General features: G+C 53.8%; 1 protein-coding gene across 1 annotated transcript; it reads left to right on the plus strand.

Moving 5' to 3' along the window:
* The first annotated feature begins 13,035 nt into the window (after window positions 1–13,035).
* On the plus strand, window positions 13,036–14,564 carry LOC139430686 (histone H2B). The gene has a single exon (XM_071197908.1). The coding sequence runs from the start codon at window positions 14,148–14,150 to the stop codon at window positions 14,517–14,519; it is 372 nt and encodes a 123-aa protein (XP_071054009.1). The 5' UTR covers window positions 13,036–14,147; the 3' UTR covers window positions 14,520–14,564.
* The last annotated feature ends 3,409 nt before the right edge of the window (window positions 14,565–17,973 follow it).

A 17,973-nucleotide genomic window follows, 5' to 3' on the forward strand; every position in this document is an offset into this window, starting at 1 on the left:
TGATTTTGAGCTGAGCGGAATGGTGAACTTGGTGAACTTGACGGGCCTCTTGAGGTTCCTGGAATCTTCCTTAACCCTCTTCATCGGATCTAAAACAGACGGAAAATATATTAGTTAATATTCGCTAAATTAGCGATATCGGAAGTGGATTTGGAAAGGACAGTCGGGTTCCCGGATCGTCAGACGAGAAGCAGCCTTGGCCGTTTATGGCGAAGGTGTTCAACGTCGTAATCCGTTAATCCCGCTAGGAGGGGATTTGGGTGGTCTTCGAGCCGCGTAAACTCGGTACTGGCTTTGTTCCGAATGAATTCCTCGATGGTCACCATCTGGGAATCATTGTGCAGTGTCGCATTACTGACAAACCAAGGAGCATCGAATGCCATCCTTAGGACCTTGTTCTGAACCACTTGGAGTTTTTGCACGTGCGAGTGCGCGGCGTAACCCCAGACTGAAGAAGCGTATGTCATCGCAGGTCTGATAACCGCTTTGTAGAGTCGAATCTTCCGGAGAGGATCCAACTTACTTCGGCGATTTATCAGAGCGTACAGATTGACCAGAGCTACCTTCGCCCGGTTCGCCATGGCCTCGATGTGACTTTTCCAAGTTAGTTTAGAGTCCAGAATGACACCCAAATACCTGGTTTCGGAATGCCAGGGAAGCTCGTTCCCTCGCAGTACCAACGCATCGGGGGGTCTCTGTCTACGCCGAGTAAAGAGTACTGCGGTACTTTTATCAGCGTTGATTTTGACCCGCCACTTTGCGAAGTAGTCTTGCAGCTGATCCGATGCTGTCTGCAGTCTACGAGCGGCGATCTCGGGGGACCAAGATCTGCTGTAGATGCATACATCGTCGGCGTACATCGCTAACTGAGTGCCCTCGCACCGGGGTAGGTCGCTAACAAAGATACAAAAGAGTATCGGTGAAAGCAACGACCCCTGAGGGACGCCAGCTGTTAGGATTCGCTCTGTCGAACGCGTACCGTTCAATTTGATGCGCGCCTTCCTACCGCCAAGATAGGACGCGATCAATTGAACCAACGCCAGGGGCACGCCCGCTTCTAGCATTTTGAACAAAAGTCCTTCATGCCATACTTTGTCGAACGCCTTGGCAACATCGAAAAGCGCCGCACAAGTGCTTTGCTTTCGATTGAAGCCTTCGGTTATGTATTCGACAAGTCGCAGTACCTGGTGTACGGTCGAATGTTTGGGTCGGAAACCAAACTGTTCGTCCTGAATGAGCTTAAGATCTTGAACTGATCTTTGTAGCCTCGTCTGGACGATCCTCTCGCATACCTTGCCGAGACAAGAAAGCAAACTGATGGGCCTGTAGCTTTGCGGGAACGTTAGGTTCGCCCCGGGTTTCGGTAACACGACGACGTCCGCGCATTTCCACTTGGTAGGGAAATGCCGCAGCCGGAACGCCGCATTGATGATTCCCGTCAGCGAAACGACCGCTTTTAAAGGCATGGCCTTTAAAGCAGCGTTTCCTATCCCGTCCGGTCCCGATGCCTTCTTCGACTTACATCTCGCGATTGCCTCTTTCACCTCGGTCGGAGAAGCGTGCTCGATATGCCGACGATCTTCTACGGCCAGCCGCCTACTCACTACGCGTTCGACTCGATCGATGAAATCTTCATCTTCGTCATCGTCGCATAGCGGGCTGCACTGGTTTTCGAAGTTATCGGCATGAGCCTCTGCTTTCTCTTCGAGAGTGAAAGCCATTCCGGTTTCACCGTGAATGGGCGGCATGCGCGTCGTGTTCCCCTTCAGCACCTTGACCATCTTCCAACAGGAGTGATCGTCTTCGGTGTTCAGGGCGTCGAGTTTGGCGTCGAAAGACGCGTATCGGAACTCCGCGAGCTCCCTTCTCACATCACCGCGCAGACGGTTATAGCGACGCTTGAGATCGGGATCCCAATTGCGCTGATAAGTCCGCCTGACGCGATCACGCTCCCGCATAAGTTCCCTGATGTGCGCCGGAAGCACCCATCGATGGTCCTTTACGGGAATCGTGTTGGTCGCGTATCGAAGAGAATCCTCGATTGCGACCGTGAGTCGTTCAACAGCCTCATCCAGTTCCTGAGCGTTGTGGATCGGTCGTATTTGTCCCATATTGTGGTGCAAGTGGTCGCTAAAAGCCGGCCACGATACAGTGGAACGTTCAACCGGGACGCGAACGTCCGGGACGTCTCCTAGCTGCAGCAGCACAGGGAGATGATCGGAACTAAGTTCGTTGAGCGTGGTAACTCTATGAACTAGTCGGACATCTTTAATTACAACCACGTCCAAAACGTCAGATCGTTGCCCTTCGTTCGACGGGTAATACGTGTGGTCGGCGGGGGCATCGGTGACAATGCCCGTCTCGTCGGTAAAACTCCGCAGTATTTTACCGTTCGCGTTTGCGATCCGACTGTTCCACGATGGGTGCTTAGCGTTTAGGTCGCCGGCGATAACCACGCCTTTGTCCGTATCCAAGACACCCGTTAGATCGTCTTCCAACAACCGCCGATTCGGCGGATTGTAGGCGGCGACCAAGCGGACGCACCCCGATAGTGTTCGTACCACAATCGTAGTAGCTTCGAGATGTTGAAGAGGGGGAGTCAGATCTTCGTAATGATCCAAACTGGTCCTTACAAAGATGGCTGTCCCGCCGCCTCTTGCACCAACTCTATCGTTTCGATAGAAGCGATAATTGGGCAGCCGTGGCCTGTCGCCCGCTCGCAGATGGGTTTCGCAAATGAGTATCGCGTCAAGGTCGTACGTTTCGGCGAACTCGCGAAGTTCATTCTGTTTACAGACAAGGCCGTTGGCGTTCCAATAAGCCAACTCAAGCGAATGCGGTACTCTCGGTCTTCGATGAGTCATCATAAGAGTTTCATCATCTCGGACATGATTTGGACGCACAACTTAACTCGCGCGTCCCTATCGGATTTGTCGATTTGGATGACCTCGCTCATCATCGCCAGTATGTTGACGAGGGGGTCGGTTGGGGGTTCAACCGCCGCCTGTGCCGCAACATTGACCGGGAATGGTGTTTCAGCCACCGCGATCGACCCGCTTTTACGAAGCCTCCTATTGTGACGCCTCCTCTGCGACCTCGACAGCTTCGGGGGGTCGTCGGTCGCCTTTTGCTTCGGCTCGTTGAGCTTAGCTTTAGGCGCCGCGACCTCTTTCCGAACTACCTTGGTAGCTGGAGCGTTTGCTTTGGGGGCAACGTTAGCGTTGCCTTTCGGCTTTTTCGCCTGACTACTAACCGTTTTCACGGGTTTCGCCGCGACTACTGGAGCCTTTTTGTCCCCCTTTTGCGCCTGAATAGGTGCTTTCGGGGGAACGGTCGCTTTGACCTTTGGGGCTGCCGCCGGCGCCCTCGTTTCCGCCGCCTTCGGGTGTTTTGGGCACCCTTTGTAGTTGGCGGTATGAGGGCCACCGCAAAGGACGCACTTGGCGGGCGCATCCTTTGCTTTGGCACAGGAAGCCGTCGGATGGTCACCAGCGCACTTCACGCAACGAGGTGCACCGTTGCACATTCGTTGGGAGTGGCCGTAACGCTGACAGCGATGACACTGGCCGACTTCCGTCTTCTTCTTGGCGCTCTCGACAGTTATGGTTAAAGCCATGACCGTCTTGAGGTCAAAGATCCGTTTGGTGTCCGCGGTCTTTTTCAAGACGCACAGGACTAACGGGACCGGCCTCCTTTCAGAGCCCTGGCGCATACGTTTTACCGTATCGGGCCAGAATCCCTGTTTTCTCAGGTCGGCAGCAATGCTGTCCTCCCCGATAATGGTAGGGACGCCTCGAAAAACCACCTTTAACGGCTTTTCCTCCGGTAGAGAGAATGTGTGGTACTGGTGTTTACCAGCCATCAACATCTTCACCAGGGCGCGATAGGCTTCCGCGGTGGGGAGCTCAATCTTGATTCCTTGCGGAACCGCTCTGGCTTTCGAAAAGGCGATCCGAAGTCTCGCCATCTCCGCCGAAATGGAATCCCAGTTTTCCTTCAAGTTTCCATTCAAGACTGCCTCCCCTGTGGCGGCGGCAGCCAAATCATCAGGCCGCACCGCCTCCCTCGTGAAGGCGGCGACCAAGAAACCAGTCATTGGCAGAACTGCCTCCCCAGCGGAGGCGGCAGCCAAGGCTGGTATACCAGGCCGTACTGCTTCCTTAGAGGATGCGACGACCAGCGCGGCAGGCCGCACCGCCTCCCTCGAGCAGGTGGCGACCAAAAGCACACGTAAGGTTAGTACCGCCATCCCCGAGAAGGCGACAACCGAAACAACCCCCGTCCTTGGCAACACTGCCTCCCCAGTGGAGGCGAAAGCCATAGCACCATCAGGCCGTACTGCTTCCCTCGAGGATGCGACGACCAGCGCGGCAGGCCGCACCGCCTCCCTCGTGAAGGCGGCGACCAAGAAACCAGTCATTGGCAGAACTGCCTCCCCAGCGGAGGCGGCAGCCAAGGCTGGTATACCAGGCCGTACTGCTTCCTTAGAGGATGCGACGACCAGCGCGGCAGGCCGCACCGCCTCCCTCGAGCAGGTGGCGACCAAAAGCACACGTAAGGTTAGTACCGCCATCCCCGAGAAGGCGACAACCGAAACAACCCCCGTCCTTGGCAGCACTGCCTCCCCAGTGGAGGCGAAAGCCATAGCACCATCAGGCCGTACTGCTTCCCTCGAGGATGCGACGACCAGCGCGGCAGGCCGCACCGCCTCCCTCGAGGAGGCGGCGACCACCTCCACTCCGAGGTCATTCGCCGAGGCGTTGGCTTCCATCCCGGCGGGTAAAATGGATGTCGACGTGGCAGTCGGTCCATCCAACGGGAAAAGGAAGGCCAGTAGCGACCTGGAGGACGAGTACTCGGAGGCCGTGCGTCCTCGATTGGAACACGTTTCCAAGCGGGTCTCCCCGGTAATCCTTCATGCGAAGGAAAACTGGGATTCCATTTCGGCGGAGATGGCGAGACTTCGGATCGCCTTTTCGAAAGCCAGAGCGGTTCCGCAAGGAATCAAGATTGAGCTCCCCACCGCGGAAGCCTATCGCGCCCTGGTGAAGATGTTGATGGCTGGTAAACACCAGTACCACACATTCTCTCTACCGGAGGAAAAGCCGTTAAAGGTGGTTTTTCGAGGCGTCCCTACCAGTATCGGGGAGGACAGCATTGCTGCCGACCTGAGAAAACAGGGATTCTGGCCCGATACGGTAAAACGTATGCGCCAGGGCTCTGAAAGGAGGCCGATCCCGTTAGTCCTGTGCGTCTTGAAAAAGACCGCGGACACCAAACGGATCTTTGACCTCAAGACGGTCATGGCTTTAACCATAACTGTCGAGAGCGCCAAGAAGAAGACGGAAGTCGGCCAGTGTCATCGCTGTCAGCGTTACGGCCACTCCCAACGAATGTGCAACGGTGCACCTCGTTGCGTGAAGTGCGCTGGTGACCATCCGACGGCTTCCTGTGCCAAAGCAAAGGATGCGCCCGCCAAGTGCGTCCTTTGCGGTGGCCCTCATACCGCCAACTACAAAGGGTGCCCAAAACACCCGAAGGCGGCGGAAACGAGGGCGCCGGCGGCAGCCCCAAAGGTCAAAGCGACCGTTCCCCCGAAAGCACCTATTCAGGCGCAAAAGGGGGACAAAAAGGCTCCAGTAGTCGCGGCGAAACCCGTGAAAACGGTTAGTAGTCAGGCGAAAAAGCCGAAAGGCAACGCTAACGTTGCCCCCAAAGCAAACGCTCCAGCTACCAAGGTAGTTCGGAAAGAGGTCGCGGCGCCTAAAGCTAAGCTCAACGAGCCGAAGCAAAAGGCGACCGACGACCCCCCGAAGCTGTCGAGGTCGCAGAGGAGGCGTCACAATAGGAGGCTTCGTAAAAGCGGGTCGATCGCGGTGGCTGAAACACCATTCCCGGTCAATGTTGCGGCACAGGCGGCGGTTGAACCCCCAACCGACCCCCTCGTCAACATACTGGCGATGATGAGCGAGGTCATCCAAATCGACAAATCCGATAGGGACGCACGAGTTAAGTTGTGCGTCCAAATCATGTCCGAGATGATGAAACTCTTATGATGACTCATCGAAGACCGAGAGTACCGCAATCGCTTGAGTTGGCTTATTGGAACGCCAACGGCCTTGTCTGTAAACAGAATGAACTTCGCGAGTTCGCCGAAAGGTACGACCTTGACGCGATACTCATTTGCGAAACCCATCTGCGAGCGGGCGACAGGCCACGGCTGCCCAATTATCGCTTCTATCGAAACGATAGAGTTGGAGCAAGAGGCGGCGGGACAGCCATCTTTGTAAGGACCAGTTTGGATCATTACGAAGATCTGACTCCCCCTCTTCAACATCTCGAAGCTACTACGATTGTGGTACGAACACTATCGGGGTGCGTCCGCTTGGTCGCCGCCTACAATCCGCCGAATCGGCGGTTGTTGGAAGACGATCTAACGGGTGTCTTGGATACGGACAAAGGCGTGGTTATCGCCGGCGACCTAAACGCTAAGCACCCATCGTGGAACAGTCGGATCGCAAACGCGAACGGTAAAATACTGCGGAGTTTTACCGACGAGACGGGCATTGTCACCGATGCCCCCGCCGACCACACGTATTACCCGTCGAACGAAGGGCAACGATCTGACGTTTTGGACGTGGTTGTAATTAAAGATGTCCGACTAGTTCATAGAGTTACCACGCTCAACGAACTTAGTTCCGATCATCTCCCTGTGCTGCTGCAGCTAGGAGACGTCCCGGACGTTCGCGTCCCGGTTGAACGTTCCACTGTATCGTGGCCGGCTTTTAGCGACCACTTGCACCACAATATGGGACAAATACGACCGATCCACAACGCTCAGGAACTGGATGAGGCTGTTGAACGACTCACGGTCGCAATCGAGGATTCTCTTCGATACGCGACCAACACGATTCCCGTAAAGTGGGCGGCGGCAGCCAAATCATCAGGCCGCACCGCCTCCCTCGTGAAGGCGGCGACCAAGAAACCAGTTATTGGCAGAACTGCCTCCCCAGCGGAGGCGGCAGCCAAGGCAGGTATATCAGGCCGTACTGCTTCCTTAGAGGATGCGACGACCAGCGCGGCAGGCCGCACCGCCTCCCTCGAGCAGGTGGCGACCAAAAGCACACGTAAGGTTAGTACCGCCATCCCCGAGAAGGCGACAACCGAAACAACCCCCGTCCTTGGCAGCACTGCCTCCCCAGTGGAGGCGAAAGCCATAGCACCATCAGGCCGTACTGCTTCCCTCGAGGATGCGACGACCAGCGCGGCAGGCCGCACCGCCTCCCTCGAGGAGGCGGCGACCACCTCCACTCCGAGGTCATTCGCCGAGGCGTTGGCTTCCATCCCGGCGGGTAAAATGGATGTCGACGTGGCAGTCGGTCCATCCAACGGGAAAAGGAAGGCCAGTAGCGACCTGGAGGACGAGTACTCGGAGGCCGTGCGTCCTCGATTGGAACACGTTTCCAAGCGGGTCTCCCCGGTAATCCTTCATGCGAAGGAAAACTGGGATTCCATTTCGGCGGAGATGGCGAGACTTCGGATCGCCTTTTCGAAAGCCAGAGCGGTTCCGCAAGGAATCAAGATTGAGCTCCCCACCGCGGAAGCCTATCGCGCCCTGGTGAAGATGTTGATGGCTGGTAAACACCAGTACCACACATTCTCTCTACCGGAGGAAAAGCCGTTAAAGGTGGTTTTTCGAGGCGTCCCTACCAGTATCGGGGAGGACAGCATTGCTGCCGACCTGAGAAAACAGGGATTCTGGCCCGATACGGTAAAACGTATGCGCCAGGGCTCTGAAAGGAGGCCGATCCCGTTAGTCCTGTGCGTCTTGAAAAAGACCGCGGACACCAAACGGATCTTTGACCTCAAGACGGTCATGGCTTTAACCATAACTGTCGAGAGCGCCAAGAAGAAGACGGAAGTCGGCCAGTGTCATCGCTGTCAGCGTTACGGCCACTCCCAACGAATGTGCAACGGTGCACCTCGTTGCGTGAAGTGCGCTGGTGACCATCCGACGGCTTCCTGTGCCAAAGCAAAGGATGCGCCCGCCAAGTGCGTCCTTTGCGGTGGCCCTCATACCGCCAACTACAAAGGGTGCCCAAAACACCCGAAGGCGGCGGAAACGAGGGCGCCGGCGGCAGCCCCAAAGGTCAAAGCGACCGTTCCCCCGAAAGCACCTATTCAGGCGCAAAAGGGGGACAAAAAGGCTCCAGTAGTCGCGGCGAAACCCGTGAAAACGGTTAGTAGTCAGGCGAAAAAGCCGAAAGGCAACGCTAACGTTGCCCCCAAAGCAAACGCTCCAGCTACCAAGGTAGTTCGGAAAGAGGTCGCGGCGCCTAAAGCTAAGCTCAACGAGCCGAAGCAAAAGGCGACCGACGACCCCCCGAAGCTGTCGAGGTCGCAGAGGAGGCGTCACAATAGGAGGCTTCGTAAAAGCGGGTCGATCGCGGTGGCTGAAACACCATTCCCGGTCAATGTTGCGGCACAGGCGGCGGTTGAACCCCCAACCGACCCCCTCGTCAACATACTGGCGATGATGAGCGAGGTCATCCAAATCGACAAATCCGATAGGGACGCACGAGTTAAGTTGTGCGTCCAAATCATGTCCGAGATGATGAAACTCTTATGATGACTCATCGAAGACCGAGAGTACCGCAATCGCTTGAGTTGGCTTATTGGAACGCCAACGGCCTTGTCTGTAAACAGAATGAACTTCGCGAGTTCGCCGAAAGGTACGACCTTGACGCGATACTCATTTGCGAAACCCATCTGCGAGCGGGCGACAGGCCACGGCTGCCCAATTATCGCTTCTATCGAAACGATAGAGTTGGAGCAAGAGGCGGCGGGACAGCCATCTTTGTAAGGACCAGTTTGGATCATTACGAAGATCTGACTCCCCCTCTTCAACATCTCGAAGCTACTACGATTGTGGTACGAACACTATCGGGGTGCGTCCGCTTGGTCGCCGCCTACAATCCGCCGAATCGGCGGTTGTTGGAAGACGATCTAACGGGTGTCTTGGATACGGACAAAGGCGTGGTTATCGCCGGCGACCTAAACGCTAAGCACCCATCGTGGAACAGTCGGATCGCAAACGCGAACGGTAAAATACTGCGGAGTTTTACCGACGAGACGGGCATTGTCACCGATGCCCCCGCCGACCACACGTATTACCCGTCGAACGAAGGGCAACGATCTGACGTTTTGGACGTGGTTGTAATTAAAGATGTCCGACTAGTTCATAGAGTTACCACGCTCAACGAACTTAGTTCCGATCATCTCCCTGTGCTGCTGCAGCTAGGAGACGTCCCGGACGTTCGCGTCCCGGTTGAACGTTCCACTGTATCGTGGCCGGCTTTTAGCGACCACTTGCACCACAATATGGGACAAATACGACCGATCCACAACGCTCAGGAACTGGATGAGGCTGTTGAACGACTCACGGTCGCAATCGAGGATTCTCTTCGATACGCGACCAACACGATTCCCGTAAAGTGGGCGGCGGCAGCCAAATCATCAGGCCGCACCGCCTCCCTCGTGAAGGCGGCGACCAAGAAACCAGTTATTGGCAGAACTGCCTCCCCAGCGGAGGCGGCAGCCAAGGCAGGTATATCAGGCCGTACTGCTTCCTTAGAGGATGCGACGACCAGCGCGGCAGGCCGCACCGCCTCCCCTGAGCAGGTGGCGACCAAATGCACACGGAAGGTTAGTACCGCCATCCCCGAGAAGGCGACAACCGAAACAACCCCCGTCCTTGGCAGCACTGCCTCCCCAGTGGAGGCGAAAGCCATAGCACCATCAGGCCGTACTGCTTCCCTCGCGGATGCGACGACCAGCGCGGCAGGGCGCACCGCCTCCCTCGAGGAGGCGGCGACCACCTCCACTCCGAGGTCATTCGCCGAGGCGTTGGCTTCCATCCCGGCGGGTAAAATGGATGTCGACGTGGCAGTCGGTCCATCCAACGGGAAAAGAAAGGCCAGTAGCGACCTGGAGGACGAGTACTCGGAGGCCGTGCGTCCTCGATTGGAACACGTTTCCAAGCGGGTCCCCCCGGTAATCCTTCATGCGAAGGAAAACTGGGATTCCATTTCGGCGGAGATGGCGAGACTTCGGATCGCCTTTTCGAAAGCCAGAGCGGTTCCGCAAGGAATCAAGATTGAGCTCCCCACCGCGGAAGCCTATCGCGCCCTGGTGAAGATGTTGATGGCTGGTAAACACCAGTACCACACATTCTCTCTACCGGAGGAAAAGCCGTTAAAGGTGGTTTTTCGAGGCGTCCCTACCAGTATCGGGGAGGACAGCATTGCTGCCGACCTGAGAAAACAGGGATTCTGGCCCGATACGGTAAAACGTATGCGCCAGGGCTCTGAAAGGAGGCCGATCCCGTTAGTCCTGTGCGTCTTGAAAAAGACCGCGGACGCCAAACGGATCTTTGACCTCAAGACGGTCATGGCTTTAACCATAACTGTCGAGAGCGCCAAGAAGAAGACGGAAGTCGGCCAGTGTCATCGCTGTCAGCGTTACGGCCACTCCCAACGAATGTGCAACGGTGCACCTCGTTGCGTGAAGTGCGCTGGTGACCATCCGACGGCTTCCTGTGCCAAAGCAAAGGATGCGCCCGCCAAGTGCGTCCTTTGCGGTGGTCCTCATACCGCCAACTACAAAGGGTGCCCAAAACACCCGAAGGCGGCGGAAACGAGGGCACCGGCGGCAGCCCCAAAGGTCAAAGCGACCGTTCCCCCGAAAGCACCTATTCAGGCGCAAAAGGGGGACAAAAAGGTTCCAGTAGTCGCGGCGAAACCCGTGAAAGCGGTTAGTAGCCAGGCGAAAAAGCCGAAAGGCAACGCTAACGTTGCCCCCAAAGCGAACGCTCCAGCTACCAAGGTAGTTCGGAAAGAGGTCGCGGCGCCCAAAGCTAAGCTCAACGAGCCGAAGCAAAAGGCGACCGACGACCCCCCGAAGCTGTCGAGGTTGCAGAGGAGGCGTCGCAATAGGAGGCTTCGTAAAAGCGGGTCGATCGCGGTGGCTGAAACACCATTCCCGGTCAATGTTGCGGCACAGGCGGCGGTTGAACCCCCAACCGACCCCCTCGTCAACATACTGGCGATGATGAGCGAGGTCATCCAAATCGACAAATCCGATAGGGACGCACGAGTTAAGTTGTGTGTCCAAATCATGTCCGAGATGATGAAACTCTTATGATGACTCATCGAAGACCGAGAGTACCGCAATCGCTTGAGTTGGCTTATTGGAACGCCAACGGCCTTGTCTGTAAACAGAATGAACTTCGCGAGTTCGCCGAAAGGTACGACCTTGACGCGATACTCATTTGCGAAACCCATCTGCGAGCGGGCGACAGGCCACGGCTGCCCAATTATCGCTTCTATCGAAACGATAGAGTTGGAGCAAGAGGCGGCGGGACAGCCATCTTTATAAGAACCAGTTTGGATCATTACGAAGATCTGACTCCCCCTCTTCAACATCTCGAAGCTACTACGATTGTGGTACGAACACTATCGGGGTGCGTCCGCTTGGTCGCCGCCTACAATCCGCCGAATCGGCGGTTGTTGGAAGACGATCTAACGGGTGTCTTGGATACGGACAAAGGCGTGGTTATCGCCGGCGACCTAAACGCTAAGCACCCATCGTGGAACAGTCGGATCGCAAACGCGAACGGTAAAATACTGCGGAGTTTTACCGACGAGACGGGCATTGTCACCGATGCCCCCGCCGACCACACGTATTACCCGTCGAACGAAGGGCAACGATCTGACGTTTTGGACGTGGTTGTAATTAAAGATGTCCGACTAGTTCATAGAGTTACCACGCTCAACGAACTTAGTTCCGATCATCTCCCTGTGCTGCTGCAGCTAGGAGACGTCCCGGACGTTCGCGTCCCGGTTGAACGTTCCACTGTATCGTGGCCGGCTTTTAGCGACCACTTGCACCACAATATGGGACAAATACGACCGATCCACAACGCTCAGGAACTGGATGAGGCTGTTGAACGACTCACGGTCGCAATCGAGGATTCTCTTCGATACGCGACCAACACGATTCCCGTAAAGGACCATCGATGGGTGCTTCCGGCGCACATCAGGGAACTTATGCGGGAGCGTGATCGCGTCAGGCGGACTTATCAGCGCAATTGGGATCCCGATCTCAAGCGTCGCTATAACCGTCTGCGCGGTGATGTGAGAAGGGAGCTCGCGGAGTTCCGATACGCGTCTTTCGACGCCAAACTCGACGCCCTGAACACCGAAGACGATCACTCCTGTTGGAAGATGGTCAAGGTGCTGAAGGGGAACACGACGCGCATGCCGCCCATTCACGGTGAAACCGGAATGGCTTTCACTCTCGAAGAGAAAGCAAAGGCTCATGCCGATAACTTCGAAAACCAGTGCAGCCCGCTATGCGACGATGACGAAGATGAAGATTTCATCGATCGAGTCGAACGCGTAGTGAGTAGGTGGCTGGCCGTAGAAGATCGTCGGCATATCGAGCACGCTTCTCCGACCGAGGTGAAAGAGGCAATCGCGAGATGTAAGTCGAAGAAGGCATCGGGACCGGACGGGATAGGAAACGCTGCTTTAAAGGCCATGCCTTTAAAAGCGGTCGTTTCGCTGACGGGAATCATCAATGCGGCGTTCCGGCTGCGGCATTTCCCTACCAAGTGGAAATGCGCGGACGTCGTCGTGTTGCCGAAACCCGGGGCGAACCTAACGTTCCCGCAAAGCTACAGGCCCATCAGTTTGCTTTCTTGTCTCGGCAAGGTATGCGAGAGGATCGTCCAGACGAGGCTACAAAGATCAGTTCAAGATCTTAAGCTCATTCAGGACGAACAGTTTGGTTTCCGACCCAAACATTCGACCGTACACCAGGTACTGCGACTTGTCGAATACATAACCGAAGGCTTTAATCGAAAGCAAAGCACTTGTGCGGCGCTTTTCGATGTTGCCAAGGCATTCGACAAAGTATGGCATGAAGGACTTTTGTTCAAAATGCTAGAAGCGGGCGTGCCCCTGGCGTTGGTTCAATTGATTGCGTCCTATCTTGGCGGTAGGAAGGCGCGCATCAAATTGAACGGTACGCGTTCGACAGAGCGAATCCTAACTGCTGGCGTCCCTCAGGGGTCGTTGCTTTCACCGATACTCTTTTGTATCTTTGTTAGCGACCTACCCCGGTGCGAGGGCACTCAGTTAGCGATGTACGCCGACGATGTATGCATCTACAGCAGATCTTGGTCCCCCGAGATCGCCGCTCGTAGACTGCAGACAGCATCGGATCAGCTGCAAGACTACTTCGCAAAGTGGCGGGTCAAAATCAACGCTGATAAAAGTACCGCAGTACTCTTTACTCGGCGTAGACAGAGACCCCCCGATGCGTTGGTACTGCGAGGGAACGAGCTTCCCTGGCATTCCGAAACCAGGTATTTGGGTGTCATTCTGGACTCTAAACTAACTTGGAAAAGTCACATCGAGGCCATGGCGAACCGGGCGAAGGTAGCTCTGGTCAATCTGTACGCTCTGATAAATCGCCGAAGTAAGTTGGATCCTCTCCGGAAGATTCGACTCTACAAAGCGGTTATCAGACCTGCGATGACATACGCTTCTTCAGTCTGGGGTTACGCCGCGCACTCGCACGTGCAAAAACTCCAAGTGGTTCAGAACAAGGTCCTAAGGATGGCATTCGATGCTCCTTGGTTTGTCAGTAATGCGACACTGCACAATGATTCCCAGATGGTGACCATCGAGGAATTCATTCGGAACAAAGCCAGTACCGAGTTTACGCGGCTCGAAGACCACCCAAATCCCCTCCTAGCGGGATTAACGGATTACGACGTTGAACACCTTCGCCATAAACGGCCAAGGCTGCTTCTCGTCTGACGATCCGGGAACCCGACTGTCCTTTCCAAATCCACTTCCGATATCGCTAATTTAGCGAATATTAACTAATATATTTTCCGTCTGTTTTAGATCCGATGAAGAGGGTTAAGGAAGATTCCAGGAACCTCAAGAGGCCCGTCAAGTTCACCGTTCACCGTTCATTTTTATAACACTGCATATGTACGTCGTCATTACTGTCGAAGTTGCTGTCGAAAATCTTGTCACCGATAAGTTTTACTAACTAATAAACGAACAACAACAATGCCACCGAAAACTAGTGGGAAAGCAGCCAAAAAGGCGGGTAAAGCGCAGAAAAATATATCGAAAACCGATAAGAAGAAGAAACGCAAGAGAAAGGAAAGCTACGCTATTTACATTTACAAGGTATTGAAACAAGTTCATCCCGATACCGGTATTTCGAGCAAAGCTATGAGTATAATGAACAGTTTTGTGAACGATATCTTCGAGAGGATAGCCGCTGAAGCATCCCGTTTGGCTCATTACAACAAAAGATCAACGATCACCAGTCGAGAAATCCAGACTGCCGTCAGACTTCTGTTACCTGGAGAATTGGCAAAGCACGCTGTAAGCGAAGGCACCAAGGCTGTTACTAAGTACACAAGTTCCAAATAAATGGCGATATAAACGTCCCCCTCCCTACCAAACAACGACCGGTTCTTTTCAGAACCAAAAATTAGTATCTGAATAAAGAATATTATCGCAATTTACAATATTTTTAAGTTAATAGTAGGTAATATACATATGTAAGTGCGATCCTTGTAAGTTGTATATAAGTTGTCGAGATCGTTAATTTGTTTGATAATATCCTCCTCATAAAGGTTGATAATATAAGTACGAAGACTTTCACGGCCGGTATTAATTAAACTAGAACCTTTCGAGTAAAGATGTGCTTCTTTTGAAAAGATGTTTGTTACCGGAGATGGGAGGGACAGGAAACACGTGATGGAGTCAAACTCTCAACAACACTTAACAGGGTTTTTTATTTAAAATATTTTTTCACAAGATTAGTAGTAACGATATTTGTAATATAATATCCTCTGAGTCGAACGGCCTTCCTGTTTATCCCAGCTTGATGAATTCCAACCAATGGGGTGCGTCCGACCATTCGGCGCGGTCTTCCCAGTGTTCGAAGGGACGGTAACCATCCCCTCAACAACCCCCGACAACCCTCAAGAGCCCATCAGTTTGCTTTCTTGTCTCGGCAAGGTATGTGAGAGGGTCGTCCAGACGAGGCTACAAAGATCCGTTCAAGATCTTAACCTCATTCAGGACGAACAGTTTGGTTTCCGACCCAAACATTCGACCGTACACCAAGTACTGCGACTTGTCGAACACATAACCGATGGCTTCAATCGAAATCAAAGCACTTGTGCTGTGTTTTTCGACGTTGCCAAAGCGTTCGACAGATTATGGCATGAAGGACTTTTGTTCAAAATGCTAGAAGCGGGCGTGCCCCTGGCGTTAGTTCAATTGATCGCGTCCTACCTTGACGATAGGAAGGCGCGCATCAAATTGAAAGGTACGCGTTCGAGAGAGCAAATCCTAACTGCAGGCGTCCCTCAGGGATCGTTGCTTTCACCGATACCCTTTTGTATCTTTGTGAGCGACCTACCCCGTTCTGAGGGCACTCAGTTAGCGATGTACGCCGACGATGTGCTAGACTACTTCGCAAAGTGGCGGGTCAAAATCAACGCTGATAAAAGTACCGCAGTACTTTTTACTTGGCGTAGAAAGAGACCCCCCGATGCGATGGTACTGCAAGGGGACGAGCTCCCCTGGCGTTCTGAAGCCAAGTATTTGGGTGTCATTCTGAACTCTAAACTAACTTGGAAAAGTCACATCGAGTCGATGGCGAACCGGGCGAAAGCAGCTCTGGTCAATAAATCGCCGAAGTAAGTTAGATCCTCTACGGAAGATTCGACTCTACAAAGCGGTTATCAGACCTACGATGACTTACGCCTCTTCCGTCTGGGGTTACGCCGCGCACTCGCACGTGCAAACACTCCAAGTTGTTCAGAACAAGGTCCTAAGGATGGCATTTGATGCACCTTGGTTTGTCAGTAATGCGACACTGCACAATGATTCCCAGATGGTGACCATCGAGGAGTTCATTCGTGACAAGGCCAGTACCGAGTTTACACGGCTCGAAAACCACCCCAATCCCCTCCTAGCGGGATTAACGGATTACCACGTTGAACACCTTCGCCACAAACGGCCAAGGCTGCTTCTCGTCTGGCGATCCAGGAGTCCGACTGTCCTTCCCAATTCCACTTCCGATGTCAATATTAATTAGTGAAAATTTTGTAATATATTTTCCGTTTGTTTTAGGTCCGATGAAGAGGGTTAGGGAAGAAATTCCAGGTACCTCAAGAGGCCCGTCATGTTCACCGTTCACCCTCAAGAGGCCGCGCCGGGTTGTCGGGCTCGTTGTCGGCGTGGGAGGTGCCGAACGAAGATCGTTCACGTGGACCTTGGTGGCTTCCGCGGTGTTGAACCGTCTAACCCAATAAGTGTTGGTTTCGGCGGTACTGATAATGATGTGAGGTCCGTTCCAACGTGAATTGAATTCGTGGAGGAACCTCTCCTGCGTTCCGTTGCCGGTATCTATGCTCGTTCATATGGGCGCGTCGTATTCGTTCTTGTCTTCTATCTTCTCCGTTAGGGGCTTGGTTGGGTGCGGGATCTTCGGCGAACCATTCTCTAGGTTTACGGAGTCGGAGTGCATTTTCCAGGTTTACGGAGCTCGTAACCCAATAGCATAAGAGCCGGTGTTTGTTTCGTTGCGGCATCCCTTCGAGAACGGATGTTGAATAGAGCGGTTTGCAGGTGTTTGTCCCAATTATTACGTATATGACGTAGGCATTTTTTTAAGTCCTGTTTTCGTCGTTCTGTCGGGTTGGCTTGGGGGTGGTATATCGGCGTAGTCCATTGAAGACATCCCCACCGTCGGAGTGCAGCATCCCATTCGATGGATATGAATTGTAAGCCGTTGTCGGAAAGGATAGCCCTGGGGTATCCGAATCGTGGGAATACTTCTATGTCCATTACACGGATGACGTCTGCGGTGTCCGTCCTTTGGATGGGGAACGCCTCCACCCAGCGACTGAACAAGTCTGTGATAACCAGTATGTGGCGGTTACCAGTAGTGGTAGCATTATATGGTCCCATTAGATCCACCGCAATCACATCCCAGGGTATTGTGGGCTCATGTGGCCGAAGAGGCACACGCCCAACAGGTGCGTACGTGTTACGAACATCGTCGTCCACGTTTAGCCAGTGACGTGCTATGGCTCGTGCAGTTTCTTCCGCTCCTGGGTGAATCGCGGTACGCGAATAACACGTGCTCCTGCATGTCTGTGGGTACGACGAGTCTGTTGCCGTCATCATTTCTTCGCCAAAGCAGGCCGTCAGCAACCACGTATTCCCTTAGGATTTTTTCTTCGGTCGCGTTCGTAGAGCCGTTAGTATGTATATTATTCCACGCATGGATGAGGTCTTTTGCGTGATGATTCTTTTTCTGGTTTTCTTTAATCATGTTGGCCAGGTCCGCCACAGCTATGGCGGCGACGAAAGGTTGTTCTTCTTACGTAGCTGGTACGGTTTTGTTTCCAGGTGGTAACATTCTGTTTATGCCTCGCCGTTGTCAGTCAGTGTTTGTTGTGCCGGTTCTCTTGACAAGAAATCTGGTAATTCGTTCTTCTCGCCCGATACTTGTTCTATTCCGAAGTTGAATTCTTGCAATAATAGGGACCATCGTGTGAGTTTGGCATTTTGGTTAGAAAAAGTTTTCAGCCATAGCAAACTACGGCTTTCGGTTCGTAGTGTGAAAGATATCTTCTAGATAGGGTCGGACATGTTTCATGCCCCAGACTACAGCCAGGCACTCAAATTCGTTTGCATGGTACTTCTCTTGCGTCGGATTAAGTCGAGCGCTCGCAAAACCGATGATTTCTCTCTGGTTCTCCTCTTCCTGGTATAAGACCGCTGCGATCCCTTTGGCGCTGGCGTCTGTTTGTAAGACGAATCGTTTTTTGAAGTTCGGACGATGGAGGTGGAGGGGTTTTTC

The sequence above is a fragment of the Onthophagus taurus genome, chromosome 7 (genome assembly GCF_036711975.1).
Source record: "Onthophagus taurus isolate NC chromosome 7, IU_Otau_3.0, whole genome shotgun sequence".
NCBI lineage: Eukaryota > Metazoa > Arthropoda > Insecta > Coleoptera > Scarabaeidae > Onthophagus > Onthophagus taurus.

What these genes read in the sequence shown, in the direction of transcription:
- LOC139430686 (XM_071197908.1), top strand. Translation starts at nt 14,148, where the DNA reads ATGCCACCGAAAACTAGTGGGAAAGCAGCCAAAAAGGCGGGTAAAGCG.